Source organism: Macrobrachium nipponense, chromosome 6, assembly GCF_015104395.2.
Source record: "Macrobrachium nipponense isolate FS-2020 chromosome 6, ASM1510439v2, whole genome shotgun sequence".
In the NCBI taxonomy this organism is placed as follows: domain Eukaryota; kingdom Metazoa; phylum Arthropoda; class Malacostraca; order Decapoda; family Palaemonidae; genus Macrobrachium; species Macrobrachium nipponense.
Window position 1 is genome coordinate 97,753,255 of NC_061108.1, and position 26,989 is coordinate 97,780,243.

The following is a 26,989-nucleotide window of genomic DNA, read 5'->3' on the forward strand; positions in this document are numbered from 1 at the left end:
TATACGGTACCGGGAAAAGAACCCAGGTCCCATAATCACAAAGAGGTCACGTTGCCGACCTGACCACGAGAATATGGGACCTGGGTTAGTTTCCCGGTATCGGACATCACAATCTCTTCAAATTTCTTTGAACTTGGATCTTTAGGCTTTGTAGTGACAAGCGTATCCAAAAATAGAGCAAAGAATTCAAGAAGTTGACAGGGCTTTGTGGCCATCACAATTGCATATGTATATATATATATATATAATATATATATATATATATATATATATATATATATATATATATATATAGATATATATTATATATATACATATGCGCATAAAAACAAGGAAATTCTTACTCTCCGTAGGGTGGAGTTACCTCGTTGGTACTCTCCCATTTCGATAGCATGCATTTATACATGGTGACGACCGACTAACAACTATTTTTATAGGTCACTGCTAAGGTCATCGGGTCATGATAAATTTCAGGGAACATGCTTTTATCGTTCTTCTTCACTGGTTCGAGATTAAAAGGCTGGTCCTCAGTTTGCGAGCGGAGTGCGCTTACCACTGGCCCACAAGCCCAGCGAGAAAGAGGAGAGACAGTGCCGTCTTCATGCATAATTTCGTTTTATAATCCTTATACTTTCCAATCATAACTTGAAGGCTATGAGGGAAAGAATCCGGAGAGATTTCCCTTTCAACAGAGAACATAATCTGGACAACTGTACCTACTGTAACCCATACTTATGTGAATACGGAGTAAGCTGCGCTATACATCTAAGCAAACAACAATATTTGCCACAGTAGAAGCCCATAGTTTTCTCTTCGTTCCAAACTAAGCTGACGTTAATGACACAGTAAATAAAGCGAGGTCTTTCGTGGCAACGCCCTTCGACTTCAGGTCTCTTGTTCCTAGAATAAGTCTTCACTTCAAGTCGCCCATGACTAATGAAAGACCATACCTTTCATCATACAGCATTTATTAAGGGGTGCAATGCGAGTAGGATAGGCGATGAGTTGAACTTTTCGTTATTAGTAATTGTTCTCAGCTTAAAATCATTTGAGAACTCTGGTAACTAAGACACTTTGAAAGAGAAATAAGGAGCCCATTAGAGACGTTGCCACTTCTCCGTAAACGTATTAATGCTTCTGGCTCTCAGCTTCACTCATATGGAATTATTTTAATCCAAAATTAATATTTCTTGTTTTGTGTTCTCTTCCTCAAATACCTTCATTCGACCAGTGACTGTATCTTAGAATGAGTCTACAATTCTATCATCCCTTATTCTTGCGCACTCGCAGACAAAAAAGAAACTGTTAGGACAGTTACATACACGAGGACACATAAAAAAATGATTCCGAAATACGGGTGTGCATTTTCTTCGTAAAAATAAAAACAAAAATGAAATGACCTTAATGAAACGAACATCTACCTATCCTACCTGAAATGGCCTTAATGAAACGAACATCTACTTATCTTACCTGAAGTCAAACCACCTACTGTGTAAATTATTTTTAATAATACGATATAGAATTGGAATTTTCTTCCACGTATGAAGACTTGCCATACGGTTCATCGTTAAAGGTACTGATCAAATACACTATTTCAGAATCTTTTCCTTTCTCGTCTCGGAAAACAGGTACTTCAAGTTCTTGGATACTGCTTTCGCCTTCTTTGCATATACGGTAAACGGTAGCTTAGTTGCAGCCATAGTAAACTGCACTGCATAGTTAAAGCTATAGAAATTCCTGTGAACCTAGTAAATCATTCTTATGCTTTGACCATTCAAATGCCTTCGTGGAGAGCTTCCTTCGTGAGTTATATGAAAGCAAGATAAACCTGACGGGGAGAAATGGCAACTGGATGATACATCGGCGACTTTTCCCTAATTGCAAATGAAAGCGAAAGAGTGGGATTTAGAAGAAGTGGCGAACTCTCTACTGGGCCTGATTTTGCTATTTAAAATATGACCATAGTTCTGAATATACTGAAGCAAACCTCCAATACTTGGACCAAAGAATCTCTTTTATTGTTGTTCACGGACCTCCACGGTCTAGAGTTTATGCTGCTATAGATGCGTTTGTTTATATTGGAGTCGACTGTTAAAGTACTACTGGTCGGTGGGGTAAAGTTCAAACTTCTACAGAAGAAGCCCAATTTTACTTCTCCAATACCAACATCGAAGTTACAAATGAGAAACTAAATTATGTTCTCATCAAAGTTAAGGATTGGATGACATTCCAGCAACTTGATTTGGATGACATTTACGTGACTTAAACTAAATGAAAATAAAACTGAAATAATTTTTGTGAAAAAGAAATATAACTTGAAGAGGTCTTGCTGATATTCGGAAATATAAATAGCGTTCCAGCACTCCTTACAGAGTCCGTCACCTAGGTACCAGCTGGACTGTAATTTGTCTCTCAGTACTCAGATCAATATAGTTGTTAGGGTTACTACTGGACATCATCCTCAAAATATTGCTCTTGTTAACAATAACCTTGACGGGTTTTCCTCTGAAAAACTCATGGCCGACTGTAGCAATAGAGTGAACTACTGTAACTCACAATATAATTGAGATTCAACTTACGAAATTGCAAAAAATAATGGCTAGAGCAGCAAAGGGTGTGTGTGTGGTGGGGAGGGGGAAGGGGGGGGGTTGAACCTCGGGATAACATTACCCCTGTGTTGTTTGAATTACATTTGTCGACTATGAAGCTAGAATAATGTTTCAATATTGGATGTCTAATATAGCCAACGAATGGAGTTATGGAATAAAAGCAAGACTAGCTACGGAGTGCTTCAAATTATCCGAGCTGAAATGCACTCCGGATACAGGCTTTAGAGCATTCAAATATGAAGCACCAAGATTTTACACAAAATTCCCATTTAAATATCAGGTGAGGATTAACCATAAACTAAGTCTTTAAAAACAAAACTAACGGCTTTCTTATTATCCGAGTAGTTTGACAAAGGCAGACTTGACACTAAATACGGAGGGCGCTGTATGACTCACAGAATGTCCTGCACAACTGTGCATAGGACAATGAATTTGGTGGTCCCTCTGCGTACTTTAGATGAAAGAGGACCGGCGTTCACCTGTATTCTGTTACCCGCAACAGCTGATGACTATTGATTGTGTCATTTCCTTCTGGTCGCTTCTCCCGAACCAGAGTAAGACTAATCCTCTTCTTCCTGAACAAAATTAGGGATAATGATACAAGGCGTTTCACTTAACACCAGTGCCTTAATTATATATATAATATATATATATATATATATATATATATAGATATATATATATAATATATCTACTATATAGCGATTTTTCTCTCTCCACCCTAGAGAGAGAGAGAGAGAGAGAGAGAGACAAGAGAGAGAGAGAGAGAGACGAGAGAGAGAGAGAGAGAGGACGTTTTTTAAAACTTCTACAGTATCTTTCCCCCTAGGAATAATAATTTCAATAACTAACTATCTCACTTAACTAAATAGGACTACGTACGTGCAGGCATATTCACACACACTTGCAGAAAAAACTCGCGTGACTAAAATTCGGCTCGTGATCTAGGAGAGAAAAACATATAAACCCAAATAAGGTTGGCAAAAAACTCCCAGGTACAAAATACAAGAAGCCTAAACAAAAGAATCTTTGATGTTCTGTGCTGCACAGAAGGGAGTATTTTTAAAAGAATTAGACTTTAATTCACAAGCTTTCGGAAGAAGAGGAACTACGTATGTCTGCAACAGGAAGAAGGAAAGGGAACCGTCACAAAATACAACTCTTTACGTTCACAATATTTTCCAATTACTTTTTTAACTTAATACTACTGAATGACAAGAAAATACTTACATGGAAAAATTAATCGCAAATACGCAATGCGGACACATAAAATATCAACTTTCAATCAAATTATACATTCACATTGGCGAAGTAGAAATCATTGCCACTACGTTCATTTTCTAGCAAACGAATCGCGAATACAACCATGATTCCTATGAATAACATGATGATTTATGGAAATTTTGTCTGTTGATACAGGTCCATTACATATACATATGGTGACCTCATAGTACAGGACTGCCAAATCTTTAGAGAAAACCTTTCAAAACTATCATAACAGAATTTGCCGCATGGTGTCGTTTTCTTCTTTTGATACAAAACGACATTCACACTCCTTTTTCAGGCAACGTCCTTATACACATTCCTTTACCTATCAACTGCCACTCTGCAATTTACAGAGCTATTCTTTTGCAGCGCGTTTTACATTATGTTTTTTCTATGCTTTATTATGCCTAAACTTAGGAGTAGCAATAATGTAAGGTTGGTCCTCCTTTCCACTTTTTCATCATTTGAATGCATTTGCAAATATTCTATTAATTTTTGTAGCTTCACAATGCTAGAAAGCCAACGTTTCCCATTTTTTTTTCTTTACTTCGGATATCTAACCACATATTTATCATCTTCGTTTAGCATCCATACTTATCACAATCTCATTATTCTAATTTGTTGTTTTGACCATTAGTTTTCCTAAATTTATTTGTGCTATTCGAGGTGGTACTTGACCGGTAACGTTTTGGGCTAGTAGTAAATGTTCCCTCATTGTCAGCTGTTATAACTGTGATTTCTGATGTTGCTATGTTATACGGCATATATATATACAAATACATAACTATATATACATTTGTAATACCACCCCCGGGGTGTTCCTCACTTGAAAAACACTGAATGTAGCGTGGGCCAACCTGAAAGAATATTCTTAACTAATACACATAGAGACAACTCCAGATTTGCGTAGGGAACCGATTTAAACACCGAGCTACAAAAAGAGACTTTATTCAAGAAACAACCAAGGCTCTATCTATCAAGGAAAACTGAATTAAATAAATCAATTACAAACCAAAAATTAAACCCCGATAAACCCTATAGAGAGAACGGATTGTCCTCCAGCAACACATGGGAAACTAAACCAATCCCAAAATCTACAAAATGAAGCTCCTCCATTCGACAACTGTTTGGTCTGGCAGCCCCCTTAGATTTCTAGTCAAGCTCCACTTCCAATGATTTCGTCCATCCCGCTATTATTTGGTGACACCACGAACAATATATTGAAAATTACTTCAAACGGCTCCAAAGTTGAAAACATCATTATCAACAAAGAAGATAACTTAAAGCACCATTAACCATTGCGCCTACTCCCTCCGGTAACATTCACACCACTGGTAAATCTCGTCTGAAAGTGAATAAGTATAAAGACGAAATGTTACCTGTAACTAGATATCTAACCCGTTGCATGCCCTCAAAGCCAACCCTTAAAACAGTCTAATTACTCTCCTTATGTTTTTTACTGAAGAAAAAAGTCAAAATATTATAGCAAAAACGTGATTTCTTACCATATACGAATATATTATGTGCTGACCATATACGAATATATTATGTGCTGTATGTATGTATGTAAGTATGTATGTGTGTATATATATATATATATAATATATATATATCTATATATACACACACACACACACACACACACACACATATATATATATATATATATATATATATATATATATATATATATAAATATATATATACAGACTTTTCTGAAAAAAGAAATCTTGAACTTTGTCACCCTCATATCTGCAATCTTTATACAATCTACTCTTCATTCATAACCCAACGATTTCTGTTTCTGTAACCATGAAAATAACCTTTACTCCATGTCCCAGTTAGGATCTCTTCCACAAAGAAAATAAACAACCGCGTATCACCAACCTTTTAATGGAAAAACTTTTAACCCAAATTCAATTACCACTGTGATATAAGGTTAGGGGGACGGGGCGGGGAGGGGGGGCGGTTGAAACAAAGGAAGCTGAGATTCCAAAGCTGCGTTTGAGGGGAAAGGTGGACAAAGCAATTCACGTTAGACTTCTCACCAGATTTTGATTAACATCATCATTTACCGCCTTCATTCCTGGCAATTTCATATCCACAGCAAGTCCATCTAATCTTTGATCGCAAGTACCTCCAACAAGGGTTATGGAACAAACCACCATGAACAATTTTTCTGTATCAACTCTGTTTACACGTAAATATGCTTTTCGTTCTGTTCTAAATATTTAATCTTGTTCAATTATTAACCCTGCGGACGTTTAATTATTTCAAATCAAATTTTCCAAAATAAGCATAGTTGTATTATCCCTATGTGCCTTGGTTACTTATCTCCCAGTATATTTTGCAAAATCATTCTGTTTTTTGTTACATTAAAAATATACTTCATTAACATACCTCACTTTATATCTCAATACCATTTTGGTTGTGTAACATTAAACTGAATTCTTCAGTGAGCAATCCCTAATAAAAAAACAACAAGCAGAAAAGTTTATTTCCCAAGTCTCATTACTAGAGAGAGAGAGAGAGAGAGAGAGAGAGAGAAGAGAGAGAGAATAAACTACGTATTTTGGTAACCTTATTTTCAATTTAACGTTAATGCTACTATCCAATATTCGGGCATCTGAAAATTCATCCTTATAGAATAAATGACATTCTACAGCCCGCCACTGTTTATAATAACTTACTTTCTTTAGGTACCCTGCATTTTTATCATGCAAAAGCCCTATCTTTCTGTAACTGGTGCATGAACTCCATAAAGAGTGGGACAACTAGTGATAAAAAGAAAATCTTTCCTACACTTCACCAATTTACCGTTCTCTTTAACACACTTTTACGAACAATTATCTAACCTTACTTTTCCCGGCCTTTTCACTAATATATCTTCATAGTCAAAGAAAGATGGACCAATTTATCTTGAGCTCGTCTGGACGAAAGAGCTGCTCTCTCTCTCTCTCTCTCTCTCCTCTCTCTCTTCTCTCTCTCTCTCTCTCTCCTCTCTCTCTTTACATTATAAATATCAGACACACCCCACTGCAATGTATCTTCAATCTCAATGGTATGCCATACTTCCAATTCCCAGCACAGTGATAAGTGAGGAGTTTTCTATCTCGAATAGAACCACTACTACATATTTTCCCTTATAGTACCAGTTTTGTGGATATCGAAATATGAGTTTACTTACTGAAACACTTAAAAAGAAATGTTATATGTATACCAATACACATCCATATTTTTTTCAATGTTAATGTGTGAATTAATGTTAGCATTTCGAAATTTTTTAAGACACAATCACGCATTTGAGGGCAAGGGCTCTGGGAACAACTACATTATTAGAAGTTCCACATCATTTGCTACTTTTATTAACCCTCGACCTTACAAACTGATCTCTTCTGCATTTCAAAATGAAACTAAATTTCTATTTTAGAAAGATCTGGCTGATCTCATTTAGTAATTAACTTCATATCACTTGAACTTGATGCTTCCTTCTTTTAACTTCTGATTTAAAGTTCATGTCAGGCTGACCTTTAACCTTTTATCCATTTTCTCTCCTCATCTGACCTTGCTTTGTGCGGCGCATTAGGGAGATTCATTTTTTTCACCTCGTTATGTCCAACAAAATTAGTGTAATGAGGTAATCCTGAAACTGGTATAATTTATGATATCTTGCATCCCATAAGAGTCTTCGTTTGTTTGACAGGTCTTTTTTTTATGCCCATGCAAGTACCTGGTATATTGTTTTCTACAGCTTAATGCTGCATAATATCCAAAATATTTGATAAAATTGTTTGAGAAATAGAATCAAGTTACTCCGAATCACTAGACAGGTCTTTCAAACAAGTAAATTTTTTATTGTTGATGGCCGGTCAAACTGAGCAATTTTAATCATTGTACATAGGTACATCCACTGTCAACGGTTAAGAAGCTTTACAGCTAAGAATACTCTGATACTATTCAGCTTACTACAATAGCACCGGTTCTTGCAGCAAATGATTAATTCTATCTTTGTATATGATGATACTGTAAAACTGGTCTTCCCTGTTAATTCCAAAAGCTCTGTCTCTTTACTTTATGCCAAGGGGAACGTTACGTTCACTTCCTTTTCATAACAGGACGGGAGTTCAAACTGCCTTTTCTTCTTTTCGTTCAGTATTTCTGTATCAAATAGTAAAAAGTCATCAATGTTCCTTACCAAACATCTGTGATAGGAGTCAATCTAAGTGTAAAAAGCGACAATCGAGTACATGATACAATGATAATTACCTTTGCCAAACTGTATTCTCCTATTTCCAGTCGAACGTAACTTGATCAGCTAAACTTTTACAAGATACAATTTTTTTCAAAAGCATTAGATTCCCACATTAAATTAAAGTGCATTTACCATATATTCATTTTCTACATGTACGAAAAAAAAAAACTAGTGAAATGGTTTGGTTCACACCCCAGGTACATCATTACTCCCAAAGAGATTTACCGGAGAAGAACTAGTTTAAACCATGTCATTTTTCTTGTGACAGCACTTTTTCCTGGTAATACGTAACAAATTAACTTTATACAAAGCGAATGAGGTTGAACAAAGGTCAAAAGTCAGGATTAATTTATTCTTTGAAAGACACCAAAAGTTACATCAATGACAATTTGTTGTATTTACAAAGATAACTAGTGAAAGTAATCTCATGGTGGCAATGAAATAGGTATATATGGAAACGTTCTCTGTGCGCAAATGTAATCTATTCATCGTTTAATATAACTAATTGCTGTGCCGCTATTCTTTTTGTATTTTATTTGTCATGCGGCAATATAAGCTTCATTTCCATAACCCTCTTGAAACAAATATTTGTGCAACCTAATAAACGGGCTATTCCGCGTTCAACAAAAGACCTTTTATTTCGGAGTGTAAGTCATGCAGATTACGCATCACCTGAAATACCTAATTGGATGTCTGTATACACACACACATACAAATGCACCAGTATAAATCTATTATTCTTGTACGTAAAGTAAAGTATGAGTTTAAGAAGGAATTCGTAAAAATTTATATGTGTTTGGTTCGCTTCCACGAAGGCATATATATATATATATATATATATATAATATATATATATATATATATATATATAGATATAGATATGATATAGATATATATATCTATATATATATATATATATATATCTATCTATATATATATCTATCTATATATATATATATATATATTATATCTATATTTATATAATCATGACAATATTTGACAGATCTTTTAAAGTTGAACACTGATAATACTTGGAGACTTGTACAAAATGCTAACACTTTTACCCAGTGCAATGATAATGAATTTTATGATAATTTAGTGTCGCTCATTGTATACATAAAAACAAACTATGACTAATCTTTCCACAAAGTGATGGCATATTTTCTAAGGACACAACACTGTACAAATGGGTATCTACACTAGAAATTTAACAAACGCAATTTCGCCAAAATTACTCAAGTAGAGCATTCGCTACAAAGTTTTATTCCTTCTTAACACTGGACTGAAACCAAGCGCCTGAAGGCAAAAGGCTTTTGCATCACACTTATTGTAAGGAACTAGAACTTGAAAAAGCCTCAGAATACAAAAGAAAAAAATATTTCTCTTGTAGCGCTTCTACATGTGTTTAGTAAGTCACCTCATTTAAATTGATGACTGCTAATCGAGGGGAGCTGAAGTGGGGAGCCGTTTACTCTTAAAGTGCGTCGCTAGAGCAGTCAACAAATGAAAAGCGATTAAAACTGCATAGGCAAAAGTATTTTGCTAAATTCCAAATTCCCCGTTCATTTGACTCACTGCGCTGTGTGATGGTATAGCCATTCTGTGCTCTAAAAGCTCAACTGCACTTTCCATTTATTTTGTGCGGCCAGACAGCCACTTTGCGAGTCACCGCCTGGCGTCACACCAGGGAGTCAGTTGACCTCTAGCTTCGCAAGGTTATATAAAAGCATTGAACTTTGCCCCTTCAGTGTTACCCTCAAAAAGGTCTCAAATTATCTGGGAAAATTTTGATATTAAATGAGAAAGATTAAGTTCAAAATTTTCAAGTTCTGCTAATCGTTACGACTGCATTTTCGTCGATTATACACAGACAGACGAAAACGCACACTATATATATATATATATATATATATATATATATTATATATATATATATATATATATACATATACACACACACATACATACATATATATATATATACAGTATATATATAAATTTATATATATATATATATATATATATATATATATATATATATATATATATATATATATATATATACGTTAGAGCGTGCAAATTGATAATAATAGAAATTATGATTATAAATATATATATATATATATATATATATATATATATATATATATATATTACCATAGCCTAAGAAGCTAAAAAACGTCTAACACGATGGTAAAAATAGGTCTATTCCAGCTTTCACATACACTACACATCTGAATTCGACGATATTTGTATGTATATGCGGCAGTAGACTTTTATGATTCTTTGTGGTCATAGTCAACGTTAAATTTATTCTGACATATCAGTGCGCGTTCGAGTCCTGCCACTGCTGTCATTATGTTTTCATTTGCTGCTTTATTTGAATGCTAGGCCTAGTAGCGACAGGTGTAGTACCCTTAATGTGTAAAGAAATTGAGAAATTAACAGAACCTTGTGGCTATTACAAAACATACATTACATACAAACATATGTAAATATTATATATATATATATTATAGTATATAATAGATATATATAGTATAATATATACTATATTATATATATATATATATGAATATTTATCACATCACCGTGATTCATATAAATCATTCGAGCTACAAATGTCCTTTAATATCTAATTCGCTCTACCTCGGAATTGTCCGATCCTGATATTGTTCCCCGTCCTACTTGACGGTGGTTCGATCCTAATGGGCGTACGAAATTAATTATCAACTAAAAAATTCCCCCTCGGTACATATATGAAAATATATCAATTCCGAGGTAGAGCGAATTAGATATTATAGGACATTTGTAGCTCGAATGATATATATATATATATATATATATATATATATATATATATATATATATATTATGAGTGTGTGGTTGAGTATCTGTGAATACATGTACAGGCTTATATTCGCAAGACTGAATGCTAAAAATAATAGATGAAGATTAGATACTGTGAACGAACAGAATACACCCACAAGAAAATTCCCTTTTCAATGCAACCTCCCCCCAAAAGCGTCTCCCATTGGAATTAAGCATTAATAACTTCTGAATTTACTGACATTTTCTCTCTCTCTCTCTCTCTCTCTCTCAATTCCATATACCTTTACACGCACACACACCACACACACACATACATAAATATACATACATACATATCACATACATATACATACATACATACATACATACAATATATATATATATATGCATATATATATATATATATATATATATATATGCGTGCGTGTGTGAGCGCGCGAGGATTACATACATAAGCGTACACACAAATAAATAAATAAATAATATATATATATATATATATATATATTATATATATATATATATATATATATATAATACAGTCTCTCTAACACTGCAACTAACTTTCATCACCGTTACCAAACACATAAAGGGACACAGCCAAAACAACCCTTACCTTTTCCGAAGGAACAAAAAGAGCCAACGTCATCAGGAAAAGCATTAAGAGCCAAACACGGTAATAAAAAACCTCATTCCATCATGTTATGGTTTGAAATCGACGCTAAATGAAGAACGGTTTTCCCATTACGCTTCAATAAAGGAACGCTCTCCTATTACGCAACCGAATCCTCAAAAAAAAAGAAAGAAAAAGAAACACACACACACACAAAACAAAACAAAAACCTTTCCCTTGTCATCTCCAAGTCCACGACTTTTAAAATGCTGGTGTACGTAACATGGGTGGTGATATGGAAAAAAGCTTTCAGACTGTAACCAGTGGAATTTTTATTATAAAATGTTTTAGATTTTCTTCGGTAATTTTAATCTATTTTGAATTTTTAGATTCTATGGAAGATTAACTGCGTAGGTAATTCAAGGATTTTTCCACACAAGAATGAACGACATTAATAATAAAACAATATCTTCTAAAATATCCCCCTTGGTTCTCTGTACCTCCTGTACTGGACTCCAATTCCTAAATCTATTATTCATGCCACAGAAGCCAAATAACTTCTGAGTTCACTCAGACTTTCCAAAGACTTCTGGGACGATAGAATTTATGACTTCCACCATTCAAATTCGCGCGGTTTCTTTCAACACCATTCACCCTGAAGGTGAACTGAGAGGAACATAAGGATAAAGTCCTTCATAAATGACGACCGAAGTTAAGTCACATGAATTTGTGATAAATTCGCTAATCGTCTGGAGAAAGCTAGAGAAGTTCTCATTTTATTCAAGACCTCCTTTTCCATGTCAACCCAGCATAAAAATATGGAAATGCGTCTGAATTACACGCAGTATCATTTAACTGCACTATTTTCGAAAGATATACAAACCTGGAAAAAGCATATTCAGCAACAATAACACGAACACTATAGAACTTGAACCACAGCTTGAATGGTTTGGACCCTGTCCAACATGCAAGGCAGTTCAAAATGGTCCAGCTGTAATACTTCTGAGGTCCTAAGACATTGGGATGAGGGTTGAGTCTTACAATCGCACAAGAAATAAATTTTTCTCTGTCTGCAGACACCCTAATACGATAATCATAAGTTTGGCAACAGTTCAAAAGAATCACGTGGTATTTTTGCTTCATGGCCAATAAGAATTCAAAACTGAAACTACAGGATGCCCTTACCTGAATACGAGAACGGTGCCCCAGAAGACCAGGTGAAGGAATTCTCGTACTGGGAGTCAGATGCCCCTACCCAGAAGGCAGCCGATGGATCAGATTCACCACTGAAAGGGAAAAAAAAAGACACAAAAATGTAATGGAAAGAGTATTAGTTCCTTTAAACACAGTTAAACAAATTAAAAGTTTTACAGAGTAATCATGTCCACTTTCACATGAGAGAGAGAGAGAGAGAGAGAGAGAGAGAGAGAGAGAGAGAGAGAGAGAGAGAGAGAGAGAAATTGTAGCATACAGTAAAATAGGTATTACATATTTTCGAAATACGAATTCATGAAGGCCAAAGCTGTCAATCACTAGACCAATAACAAAATGCAAATGAAGCAATTTCGTACAACCGGGAATAATAATTCTCGGTTAATCGATCCAATAATGTTGCTCTCTTTGTTGTTTTGCGTTTAGAGCTTTGTGCGCGGAAATTCTCTTCTTTTCTGCAACCAACTATTTCAATGGGTTTCGGAGATCACCTGGATATTCTGGATAAAAAGATCTTGTGAATATGAAATATATGTGTTAAAATAAATAAATATTTCTTTGCTATTCTGGCAACTGTTTTAACCTCAAAGATAAATGGTTTGGGAGGGCCAGGAAAAAAAAGTGAACCGTACCATCTTTGTGTTGTCTACTTCTACAAAATATAAAGAAAGAATTTCTATCTCCATCAAGGAATAAGAAAAAAGGATAGTAAATGACATTACAATTCCTTTCATACTTCATAAACCAAAGTTAACATGCACTATCATTGTCCTTACAATCTTGCTACTAGACATTTTAATCGTAGAGCACTTCCGTAGTCATCCTATACAGGAAATTTACATACATTTCAAAGACTAATGGTGAGGCACATAAAATTCAATGTTATGACGCGAGTCATATGCTATACTCGGTCTCGTAGATCTTGGATACATTGTGAAGTAGAGAAACGTAGAGGGCGCCAATGAAAAATCCAAACGTTAAATACAATCTAGAATATTAATCTTAATGATCTCTACCTTCTGCGAGGTGACATTTAATACAACCTGTGTTATAAAAAATCACGTTCATTAAGGTTATAATAGCCGAAGATCAAGAAGCTCTTCCAGGAATTACATGTTCCTGAATCGATGATGAAGGCTGAAGTGGAGCCAATGCTCACTCCATCCCCCCCCCCGCCCCCCCCCCCCCAAAAAAAAAAAAAAAACCTGCATCAAATGTGTATAATTATGCATATATGAGTGTTCATGTTTGTTTTGTATCCTGCTGAAAGCAATTTAAGCCATAAGGTTATCGTAAAAACGAATATAAATAAATAAATATATATATATATATATATATATATATATATATATATACATATATATATCATACATACACATATACACACTAGTAAAAATGTTCTGTTTCAACAGGATTCCATATAATAGAAGGAGCCCATAAAAACGCCAAAATATAGAAAGTAAATACTATATTTCAGAGACTGCTGTCTCTCTCTTCAGGTGGGTAATGACTGAGAAATGTTACAGAAACGGCTTATAATTCCTCTTTAATCTTCTTAAGCATTTGTTAGCGGAAGATTTTATCTATAATATCTGAATTCCAGGCACTCTCTCAGATGTTCATTACCTGTCTTTGTTTAATCAAGGATGACTTTATCATCGGGCTTTTGTACCGACGTTTACTTTTATAAATTATTCGTAACGAATTCCAGTTTATTCTGTGGCTATGGTTATTTACAGAGTTTAAAATAGCTGAGCTCTGTTGTCCATACCTAACTGACAGTTTATGTTGTATAAATCTCTGGGGAAGTAATTTTCCTGTAAAACTGATGTAAGATTGGTCACAGTCCAGGCATGGCATTCCGTTTACTCCTTCATCGTTTGTTTTTATCTACCGAAATACCCTAACCAAATCCCTGATTAACATCCAATAAAAGACAATCCTTAAAGACACAGTAATATACGAAATCCCATGCCTGAATTGTGACCAATCTTACATTGGTTTTACAGGAAAATAACTTCCGTCAGTTAGGTATGGACAACAGAGCTCGGCTATTTTTAACCATATAAATAACCATAACCACAGAAACTGGACTTTGTCACGTATAATTTATAGCAGCAAATGTCGGTACAAAAGCCAGATGACAGTCAGCCTTGAATAAACAAAGGCTGGTAACGAACATCTCAAAGGGCACCTAGGACTCAGATGTCATAGGTAAAACCTTCCTTCAACCAACGTTTCAGAAGATTAAAGAGGAATTATCAACAGGGGTGACTTAGTAAAATGTACTACCTGTGGATTCATCTCTTGGTATAAATACTAACTTTTCTGAAACTTTTCTCATTCATCACTTACCTGAAGAGAGAGACAGCAGTCTCAAAAATATAGTACTTTCTATATTTTGGCGTTTTTATGGGGTCCTTTTATTAGACATATACACCAATACACGTGCATGCACACACACACCCTTACACCCACACACACACACGCACACACACACACACACACACACACACACACATATATATATATATATATATATATATATATATATTATAATATATAAATAGGTTACCTTCTAGAAGCACGTCTTTTTAATAGTTAAACTACCCTCTTACTATTGCAAGTAATAAATTCGAATGCCAGGCTTGAAATGGTAAGAGTTCATACGCATAAACTAAATCAGTCCAGTAATGTATTATTAAACATACACGGCATACGCACTGTGAATATACGGGTGTATGTTTACACAAATAACTTTAAATTTACGTGATCGATGACTACTCTGCAGCCGTTCTGAGATGGTCATGAAAATAAAGAGTCGTAGAGGAAGAGTTTTGTTTGTAATCGGTTGATTTATGATTAATACTCTCGTTAAATTAAAATAGAACCCGGTTCAATTCCACCATCCGGGGACGATTCATCTCCCGAAAAAGCCATGAGACAAGAGTTTACCTTTCTCGCTCCGACTGCCTTATTGGCCTGATCCATCACCAGTGGAAACAGCTGGCTTGAACCTAATTGAAATTCGTACAAACGTATTATTTCTCCCAAAATAGGTCATTTGCTATCCGGCGGAGGTGCCGTTTCAATCCAATTGCTTACGATCACGTTGCACGCAAACATTCCATATATGAGAACATTTGCTCGAAAAGTAGAGTGCATCACGGTAACATGCAAAATTGCAGTCTCTAGCCTAACATTTTACATATACCATAAATAGCAATAATTTACATGTTAAGGTAAATTATTTCGTAATTATTTTATTTTTAACAACTTGTGGAAACTAATTTTGACTGCATTCTAGTTATATTTTTACCTTTTTGTTGTTTTGCTTCACGAAACATAATATGAAAAAATACATGCAGCTACAAACGAACAACGAAAACAGTATACAGGCATGACCCTAAAAATCTTACTATATTTTTTTTGACGACTGAATACTTAATTATAGACATACACTCAAAATATGTACTTTATATATCACTGTACAATTTTTTTGCAGTTTTGCAAAATGCGTATTATATATATATGTATGTATATCTATATATATATATATATATATATTATATATATATATATATATATATATATAATTTATACATATAAAGGATTAAAGCCGCTGGACGTATCTGCATAATATCCTACAAAATTAAAGATTAAAACCATTGCATTTTAAATGACTTACAACTAAATTAAATTCACCTGGTAATGCTATTTCCTATAGATACGATAGTCACGTTTTTTTTTTACCTAGCCATTCTTTTTCTTTTACTTTTAATATTTCCTACCCAACTGGGAAATTTCGTACACTTACTCTTGAAAACCTCAGCAACACAGATTTTTTTTTTTTTTTATCACATCGACCAACACTTTAAACCAGTCTCTTTTGTGAACTTCTCAAACTTCAACAGTCATTATTCACATCACTTTTTATGCGCACATACAATATTTTCCATAAATATTTTGTCAAAATGTTAAATAATACCTTCGGGAACAGCGTTGAAATACTACTGAAAATCGTACGAATCGTCCACTGCACTGCAATATTCTCAGGAAGTGAACAGAGTTCCAGACGGTTAAATGAATGAAGACCCGAGTTATGTTAAGATAAAACAAAATAGTAATATAAATTGCTTTTCTATTTACTTAAAAATAATTTCTTAATGGTATGCGGCGGTTTCAAGCTGTAAGATTACGAACGATGATAAAAATTCCATAAGAACAGTACTGGACAGCTTAACACAAAAAAACTTCTACTTTTTATTAAGGCCGATTTCCCAGTCATCTGAAAGGGTATAAAAAAAATCTGAAGTAATTGTTTGGGGTTTATCAGTTAAAATTTACTTTTACTACAATACATTCTTTTTCTGTATCTTTAACAAAGATTCTTTAAAGGCCTGCATCTTTTTATCTTCATCCTATTCCAGAATTCAAGGCTCAGTGGATAAAGTAACCAGTTCACATATTTACATCTGTCTATCTATCTACATATAAAAATATATACATAGTACATTTATATTTAAACACAAACACATACACACACACACACACACACACACGCACACACACACACACACACACACACACATATATATATATATATATATATATATATATATATATATATATATATATATATATATTATATATATGTAAAAAGGAGGAATTTACAGATTCATCATATTCAACTTCCCATGGAGACAGAGTCCGAGCGACGACCTAGAGAAAGCTGATAAATCTTTTCTGGGATGGGGTGACACTAAGATGTTTACTTTGCAGGTCAATGTTCGTTCTGTGGGTATGTGAGTTCGTGAGGGCTTGTTCAAGGTGCCTTTGAAAACTGGCTGTGACCAGTTAATTGGGGCGTTGACAAAGAGTGTGAATTCATGGGTACGTGTACGAACTATGTCCATTCTTAATGGCTTGGTTTAGTCAAGAACTAGGGAGACAGCTACGGGAGAAAAGGCAGAATGCTGGGATGGCTCTGCGAAAGTTATATTTGTTTCAGTGTTGAAATTCCAGGCTGTAATGGGTAAGTGTCATTGTACTTTAGCCAAAGGGATGGCTTGTTTTGATATCTTGTAAAGATGCTCTATTTCATTGAATCTTTTGACTTTGTCTTTACAAATGTGTGTGCTCACTAGTGTGTTCTCCTGTCTTTTAAACAGACGGTTTTAGTGAGGGGACCGAGTGTCCTAGTGAGGGGACTGAGTGTCCTGTGTGGAGGGAACTATAATATTTTGGAGAAGAGATAATTGGTGTGACTAATTACTGATTGAGACTATTAAATACCTGGGGGTTGTCTGTGAGACTTGAACTAATATCATTCCATTAATTATCCTGTAAGAACCTGAATTATTCAACTAGTACTTTGCTTTGAATAAACATATATATTTTTGTAACTCCGACTCTGATTTGATGACCTGATGGAATAGAGAGAGAGAAGGCTATGCCAGTGATCACCTTGAGAGAGAGAGAGAGGACGAGAGAGAGAGAGAGAGAGAGAGAGAGGGGAGGAACTGAGGGTTACCAGTTCGCCTAACGCTCTGGCTAAACGCATACCAAATATTAAAATAGCAGGGGGCGACGCCCTTCGCTGTTAATACTATATATATATATATAGAATGTATATATATATATGTGGTGTGTGTGTGTGTGTGTATATATATTTATTATATATATATATATAATATTATATATATTATATAATATATATTGCGTCATATCCCAAGAAACTGATGACGCTTTACATTATAATATATATATATTATATATATATATATAGATATAAATATATATATATAAATATATAAATATATATATTGTTACATATATTAATTGAATGACGTTTGCATTAAAATAATATTTAATTATTTATTAAATAATATATATATATATATATATATATATATATAATATATATATATATATAATATATGTACGTGCATTTTTAATCCCAAGACTTTGAAATGACAACTTTACATTAAAATAATTAAATATATATGTGGTGGTGTGTGGGTGTTATATATATATATTATATATATATAATATATATATATATTATATATATAATGAGTGTGTTGGATTAAGTCTTATATTTACTTCTTTAAGTATGTGACCCAAGGAAAAACAAAAACTTTTCACTACACAGCTTTCAACTCAAGTTACGAAGAGAATACAATTTATTGTTACAATATCAAGAATGTTGATAAAAAATATTTCTGTTCAAAATCATTTTCAAGTTTCCATTTCATTCGTGGGCCTAGGCAAACGATGTGAAAATAATCCCGGAAGCTAATAGTTGCAATATGAAAACACGTAGTTAACAATGTGAAAATGCTGTTGGTTAACGTTTTGAAATCTTGATGTTAGGGCGAGCCGATGCTCATTTCTGATTTTATTTTTTTCAGAAGTTTTATTGGTGTTTATATACGTATTGTGACACACTCTTGTTGGTAATCATTTAAGGTGGAAAAAACAAACTGAAACCCATACTTTAAAAAAAAAAAAAAAAAATTTCAGTAGGTCTTATTTTTTGTATTGATTATAACGCACGTCAACAATACTTTTCAATACGTAAATAATCCTTATTTATTTCGAGGAGTGCTAAAATCACTAATCTTCTGAACGTCTCTATTTAGGGATAAAAATTTGCTGCAATGATCACGACCGTAATCTTATTTACAATGAATTGTTTTTAGACTGAATAACGCGAGATAAAGCACTCAATTAATTAGGCCTACGAGACGTATGAGTTCATTGCCAGGTTTGTACGTTTGTATTTTTTTTCTTTTTATGAACGCATGTCTGGATCCGCAGGCATGTGCGAGTTTTTCGAATGGTATTGTGTTGTCATATTTTCCTACAAAGGCTTTGTGGTCGCACATTTTTACCTTCGGATGAAATCCGTTATTTTGTGTATTTCTACTTTTATTCCTCCCTTTAAAGATCCAATTTCCCCGTTCGCTCCCGAGTTTTTTTGTTTTCTATACACGTGTATATATAGGTGCGTATATAAATGTATATATACATACGCACAGAAAACACAAACACACACACACACACACACACACACACACACACACACACACACATATATATATATATATATATATATATATATATATATATATATATATATATATATATCTATATATATGATATCTCATTCATTCCTTTTTTTCTTTTAATGTAAGCATGTGTGATTTTTCTGCAAAGTGATGAAACCTTTAGGCATCACTTTTTAGAAACGTTATCATTCTCGAAAAATAAATAAAAGAAAAGATGATACATGTGATTTAGGTGCACTCAAAAATTTTTATTCATTGCAAAACTGGATGTCGGTCTTTGATTTTTCCCTTGACACGAGAAAAAATATTTTACATACTTATTGCATTACAGTAAAAGTTACTTTAAATGACCTTATCAAATATTCTATAATATTTATTAAAATACAGTATGCTGTCAAGGAATAATGGACGATATTTGGCGAGCCGTCTCTTATTATTAAGGATGAACAGTAGGTTGGAAATACAAAGCGTTCCTGAAGATCTGATCTTTGAAAGTCGAATGACGTTTAAATAAACTAATAAACTATTGAGGCTCCCCTAGGAGTTTTCGAATAGCATTTCAGACGGCTGCAGAAAAAACGGTCTTTAAGAAAATGGAGTGTGGCTTTTTTTTTTCTTTTTAAGTCATCCTATAGTGTTGGCATAGGATCTGCATTATCGTCAGTAGATTCTTAACAGCTTTAAAACCCCGTGTAACACTGAAGAATAATTGTTATTAACGCAGTAATAATACAAAACTGCAAATCCTACGTGTTTGTACGGTAACGTTTCCTTACGGAAAACGAAGAATCTTCACTTTACTGTTTATAAAACACAAATTTCTTGGTTACACAACATTTGCTCCTCAATGTCCCCAGCAAAGATAGTAGGGAAGACTGGAAGCATTTGCAGAAGTATGATATTAAGTTAAGAAGGTACGATCCCCCTCCTTCGCTTTCGAATTTAATTATAGCATTAACCATATTAGGAATCTTTCAACAACCAAGCTATCTTAACGGAACACTTTCTGACTTTTTTTCTTAATCTCACAAATTATGGGAGCTTTCATTTTCTGTGCTTCAATGCTTTAAAATATTTTGGTTACCTGCCGTTCCATTATCCTCTACCCCAAGTCAGCCTCTTACCACTTAGCATTTACAGTAAACTACAACAATACCATGCACACTTTCGTGACCTCTGTTAAGCAAATACTAAACACTATACAATTCAGAAGGAATATTCACGATTAACAAAATGCTCTCAAGTTTAAAGGCTGTCACCTAATCCAATAAAGAATTCAATGAATAATTTTATTAACATATTCTTGTACAGTTTTAATGGACTGCATATTATGTAGTTTGAACAATATATGGGAGCTCTTACAATGTTCATATAAAAGCGTTTTGTTTTATTCCTTGTGACCTCCTAGAAACTGCAGTAAAGCGAGAATTTCCTTAATTAAACTGCCTGCAAGTATAGATAACGACTGCGGAAGTTATCTTACAATCAGAAAAAAAGAAAAAAAATACCGATAAGGAACATGTGAAAGACAAGAACAGCAATCGAACGATCGTGGCGTCATTCATCCAGTAAGCAATCAGGATGCTCACGTGTCACATCGTGATTGGCTGGTAATCATGACGTCATTCATTAATATCAAGTAACCAATTAGAAATCGCCACGTATCATATTATTATTGATCGCTCTGATTAGAATGATATGTATGAGGAGTAATGTGAAAATGTCGCGGCATAATCGGTGGTCATGTAGGTGTGAAGAGGGAACGGGGAGGGAAAGAGAACAGGAGGGGGCGGGAAGGAAGAGAGAGGAAAGGTTGATGATGAAGGAAAAGGTTATCAAAGGAATGGGATCGGATGGGGAAGGGTATAGTCCATGGGCCAGACCAGATGTTGGTACCATCTGAGAGGGCAAAAGTTTACCCCTACTAAGTTGTTTATGGGGTTAATATAAGTGATTTAATATGTTATAACCTTTGCACAAAAATAGCTTTTTGTACTTTTTTTCATGTTACAATTTTTGGGGGTTGGCGCCTTTGCGAAATGTGCAAAATTGGCCAATATCATGTGAAAATTGGTGTTATTGGGCATTACATAACATTACCATAATTATTTGGTTGATCATAATCGTGCAAAAGAATGCAGCTTTCAACTTTCAGCTTTCAGCATTTCAGTTTTCAGCTATTTCAGTTTTCAATGGAAACGTTGCTGCTTCCAGGGAGACCGCTGAGTTTGTCAGCTTGTCAACTGCCACTGTTGCACCGCCAGATGTAGCCAGCAATCTCCTTGATGCTTACAGGATAGGAGAGGAAGTGTACCAAGCTTTTAAAAAAGAACGACTTGAGTCAAATCCACCAACAAATCAGTTCTATGACAAAATGACAAAAAATAAACTGAAAGCGTTCTCAGACATCCAAAAGAAACCACGGAACCAAGGGCAAGCCAAGCAAGCAGTTCTGAAGGCTGACAGGAACCTGTTTGTCCACATGATTCTAGTGGCTGAGAGTCGAAAGCTTCACATGAGTGACATCTTGGTACATCCCCTGGGCCCCCTGCCATGGGCCCTTGCCAATGGCGATGGATCTCTACGCAAGATGAATAAAGCAGCTCTACCCAGGGAACTGGAGAAGATTGTTTCTCCTGCAGAAGTTATGTCTGGACCATCAACAACCATCATAGACGGGATGAGCTTGATACAGAAGATGAAAAGGAATGAAGACATTTGCCCAGTTAGCAGAATCAGGCCTGGCCAAAGTTCTCCACGAAGGAGCCAAGAGCCAACGCATGGATGTTGTTTTTGATGTTTACAAGGAGGCATCCATCAAAGATACAGAAAGAGTAAACAGAGGTGAGGACAGGGGCATCCAGTTCAGGAATATTGCGCCTGGCCATAACATCCAGCAATGGCGGAAACTACTTTGCAGCTCTGCTAACAAGACAAATCTGATCAAGTTCTTGGTATACGAATAAAAAAGATCCATATACAGGGAGAAACTCCAAAACAAGATTTTGTATGTCACGTGTGAGGATGACTGTTTCAAGATAGGCAAAGACCAATGGGAAGAGGTTGCAGAGCTCAAATCCTCTCAAGAGGAAGCAGACACCCGCATATTACTGCATGCTCTCAATGCAGCAGTCTGGTCACAAGGCTGTCATCATTATTGCTGAGGACACAGATGTGTTGGTGTTGTTCTTGGGCTTAAGCAACCACATCCCATGCAGCATGTATCAGAAATGGTGAACACAAACCAGGACAAGGTTCCTTGACATTACCAAGCTAAGCAACTCACTGGGAAGCAATGTATGTGACGCTCTGGTTGGCATGCATGCTTTCACTGGTTGTGATGCCGTCAGTGCATATGTGGGTCGTGGAAAGATGGGTACCTTCAAGTTTTTGAAGACTGAAAAGACCTTTCAGGAGGCATTCACTGAGCTTGGAAGTTCATGGAATGTATCCGATGAGCTTTTTCAGAAGCTGCAAGAGATCACATGCCATATGTATGCACCCTGCACTTGCACAACAGACGTGAACACACTTCGCTATCAACTCTTTTGTGCCAGATGTGCTCCCACCTTGCAAGGATTCCCTCTCAATGCATGTTGCCCGTGCCAACCATCAGGCTGCCATATGGAGGCGGTCTCTGAAGACTCGACCTTCTGTACCAAATCCCAAGGACCATGGGTGGACCACTGGATGAGTGGCTCACCAGCACCAGATTCGGTGCTACAGTTTCTCTCCTGCAAGTGTGTGAGATCCTGCACATTACCAGACTGCACGTCTCACCAATGGCTTGAAGTGCACAAACATGTTCAAGCTACAAACCTGCACCAACCAACCGAGTGAGGAAGAGCCAATTGCGGAACTAACAGACTCTGATGTAGATGACGATGGTGACTGAATCACAAGTGTCGTAATGTAGTTGGAAGTTTGGACTTTACTAACATTGATATCGGCTCAATTTAGGTTGAGTCAAGTATGTTAAGTTGAACACACCAGTTATTAAAATAGAGTGAACCAAGTCTAGTGTACCAGCTGTATAATAAATGATGCTGCAAGATTCACTGTAATATTAACCAATTTATTCAGTTCACACTAATGACCGCTAAGTAGGTTTCCGCATATAACATCTGCATTGTGTTTTAAAATAAAGGAGTAATTGAACTACATGACGTATCACAGTATTTATCGTCAACTTATAAAATGCAACGTGTTGATTTGTTGACTACATGAAACTTAGCAGTAGGAAATAAATAATAAAAAAAAAAAATCTGAAATTACTGACCAAATGCTATGCAAATTTGTCGAAAGCAGCCTGAATATTAATGCATAACTGAGAATAAGTACTTAGGCTAGCAAGTAGGGCCGTTACATGTATTTATTGGTGATTAGTAAGTCGTGGGTGGACATAATGACATAACAGCTGATGCTCGGAGAAAGTGTCTTTCTGAGTCAAACCGAAGTTGGGTCTATCTATTCAAGAGGCGATTACCAGTAATAAGCTGCCACTGTGCAAGGGTTATCATGTCAAATTGTGATCTAAGGATATACAGCAATAAAAAAAATAGCAACCAGAATTTGCCCACCCAGGTGGTACCGATACGTAAAATTTTGGGTCTTGGCCTATGGACTAGTAGGGAATGTTGGTGTGAGGAACTTATGAAAGCGGCTACCCCACCGCCTCTCTCTCTCTCTCTCTCTCTCTCTCTCTCTCGGTTAAACATATATGAAAATATATTAATTCCGAGGTAGAGCGAATTAGATATTAAAGGACATTGTAGCTCGATATATGTATTTATTTGATCATGGTTATATATATATATATATATATATATATATATATATATATATATATATATATATATAGCAGTTTCTAAATCTGACATTTCCAGTATGTCCTCAAGTAAAGGTACATCTTCTAAACATCCATATTTAACAAGATGAGCAGCAATTTGTGAAGTTAATTTCGTACTACTATTCAGGGATTAATTAAGTACATTTATATACCAACTACCCGTGCCATCATCGCTTAGCTTCGTCATACAGTCGTGTAGACCGAAAGAAGAAACATTTTAATAATAATAACAATACTAATAGCGTCGATGGCTTTAAGCACAAGGCAATGATGGTAAGAGAGGAAAATAGGTTTGACGGTTACTCATTTTTCAACTTGAAGTCCAGATGTCGAACTTCGCTACCTGATACCACACTTTCGGGCCTTCTCTTTGTCCGTTAACTTTCATGAAAACGCTTTCTCCTCTAATTCCTTGGCGCTTTAAATTTGGGGAGATTAACTGATCTATTGCAAAGGAAAGTGCAATTTTGCCAAACACGGAAATTATAAAAAATAAACTCTCCTCTTTAATGATAAAAGTAGTTACTGTTGCGTATAATGCGTCAACGCAACAGCAGCCAAGGTGAAAAATATTCATAAAAAAGCGCACCGACTTTATTTCAAAATCACCAAGGAAATTTCCGAGAGAGAGAGAGAGAGAGAGAGAGAGAGAGAGAGAGAGAGAGACCTGTTGCTGAACCATCAAAGCAGCTTTAGCTATTTGCTTTCTTGTTTCCACAAACTGGAAGTCCATAAAAGCCGCTTCCACTCCTACCCGAAAGCAAACAGCCATAATTAAGCAGCTTTTATTCATCTTACGCGCATAATGGCCAAAATATACACACGTTCATGTACAAGCTCAAAACGTACACATTTTATCCACGAAGTACAGTATACATCGTTCATGCGTCTGAGGTAACCATGTATACATATACATACTCTTTGATGGTTGAGTAAGTTTCTCATTTAATGAACATGCTGAAAACGTTCGCGAGTTTATGCATCCAACTCATGCATAAGGAAAGAAAATGTACTATTTTATAAACGCTTTTTACCCATAGTAAAATACGCATTTATAGACCTCATGTTGTATATAATTTGCCCGTCTTTATCTTTATCAAGAGGATTGACGAGATAGTATGAATCTGAAATGAGCTACTGTGATTGCTGTACAAGACAAGACTACGGTAAATAAATCCAATACTGAATAAAGAACTATAACACAAGCGATTTCCAGCTGTCACATAAATTCTGAAGTAGTTTTGCACCCAGAGAGATATATCTTGTTAAAGACGACCTTTTGTTCAAGTACCAGTTCATGCAGAGAGAGAGAGAGAGAGAGAGAGAGAGAGAGAGAGAGAGAGAGAGCCAGCCAATCAAATGTTAATAGGAAATGTAGAATCTTGAGCTTTCTAAGCCGTAACATTAATAAGGCTAAAGATTTTTCAGATAAAATTTTCACTACATACGCAAAACATGACATCCAGTCGTCATCCAGAAACGAAAAATAATATAATATAATAAATAATAAACTATCTCTCCAACATTATCACTTATTTGGAGGGAGCTCCCAGAGGAGAAGAGTTAAATACGGATCAAGCAGTACAAACAAGACAAATCTCAGGTTTTAAAATGTTATGAAAGGACGGGGTAAATTATGTAATGTCCCTGTTAAAATATGATTTTGGATGAAAAGAAAGGAAAAATGTTTTTTTTTTTTTTCTTTTTAAGAAATTCAATATAAAAATCCTCTGAAATTTGCTGTTATAAAAGTGACAATCTAAATCCATGCTTATGCATCATAGCATTAATACTTTGTAAAAGCCCCTTTAGTATTGGATATAAATCGAGCTTTCCGCGGATTCCCATCTTACTGTCTCAAAAGAAAATAGCATTTTTTATGAAAATGAAAATAGCGATCGGGGTAACAAAAATTTCGGTAACGTCAGATTACTTACTACCCTAGAAAGTATGGTAATGGAGGCGCATAAAAAAGTGATTACCACTGCAGACATCTAATTCCAAGAACTATTCAGTAAGTATTTTGAACTTTGAGAAATTCCTGATCAGAAGGCGTGAGAACACGAGAAACCGGTCTACGAGAAGTAATGACAAAGAGTTTGAGAGAGAGAGAGAGAGAGAGAGAGAGAGAGAGAGAGAGAGAGAGGATGTGGGTGTCGCTCTGCTGTTTTTCAGGTGAATTTAAATATCCCGATGACAAGCCTGAAAATCTTGTCGGATCCCCAGCATGTGACCTTTGGTTTGTGAATTCAAACTCTTAACACAGTAGTGCCTTTCGTCAAA

At 35.2% G+C, this 26,989-nt stretch overlaps 1 protein-coding gene across 1 annotated transcript in view; it reads right to left on the minus strand.

Moving 5' to 3' along the window:
* LOC135216596 (uncharacterized) overlaps positions 1-26,989 on the minus strand; it is a 987,502-nt gene that overhangs the window by 449,770 nt on the left and 510,743 nt on the right. The window contains 1 exon segment of the mRNA XM_064251975.1: positions 12,758-12,858. Within this exon segment, the coding sequence (XP_064108045.1) occupies positions 12,758-12,858 (101 nt within the window).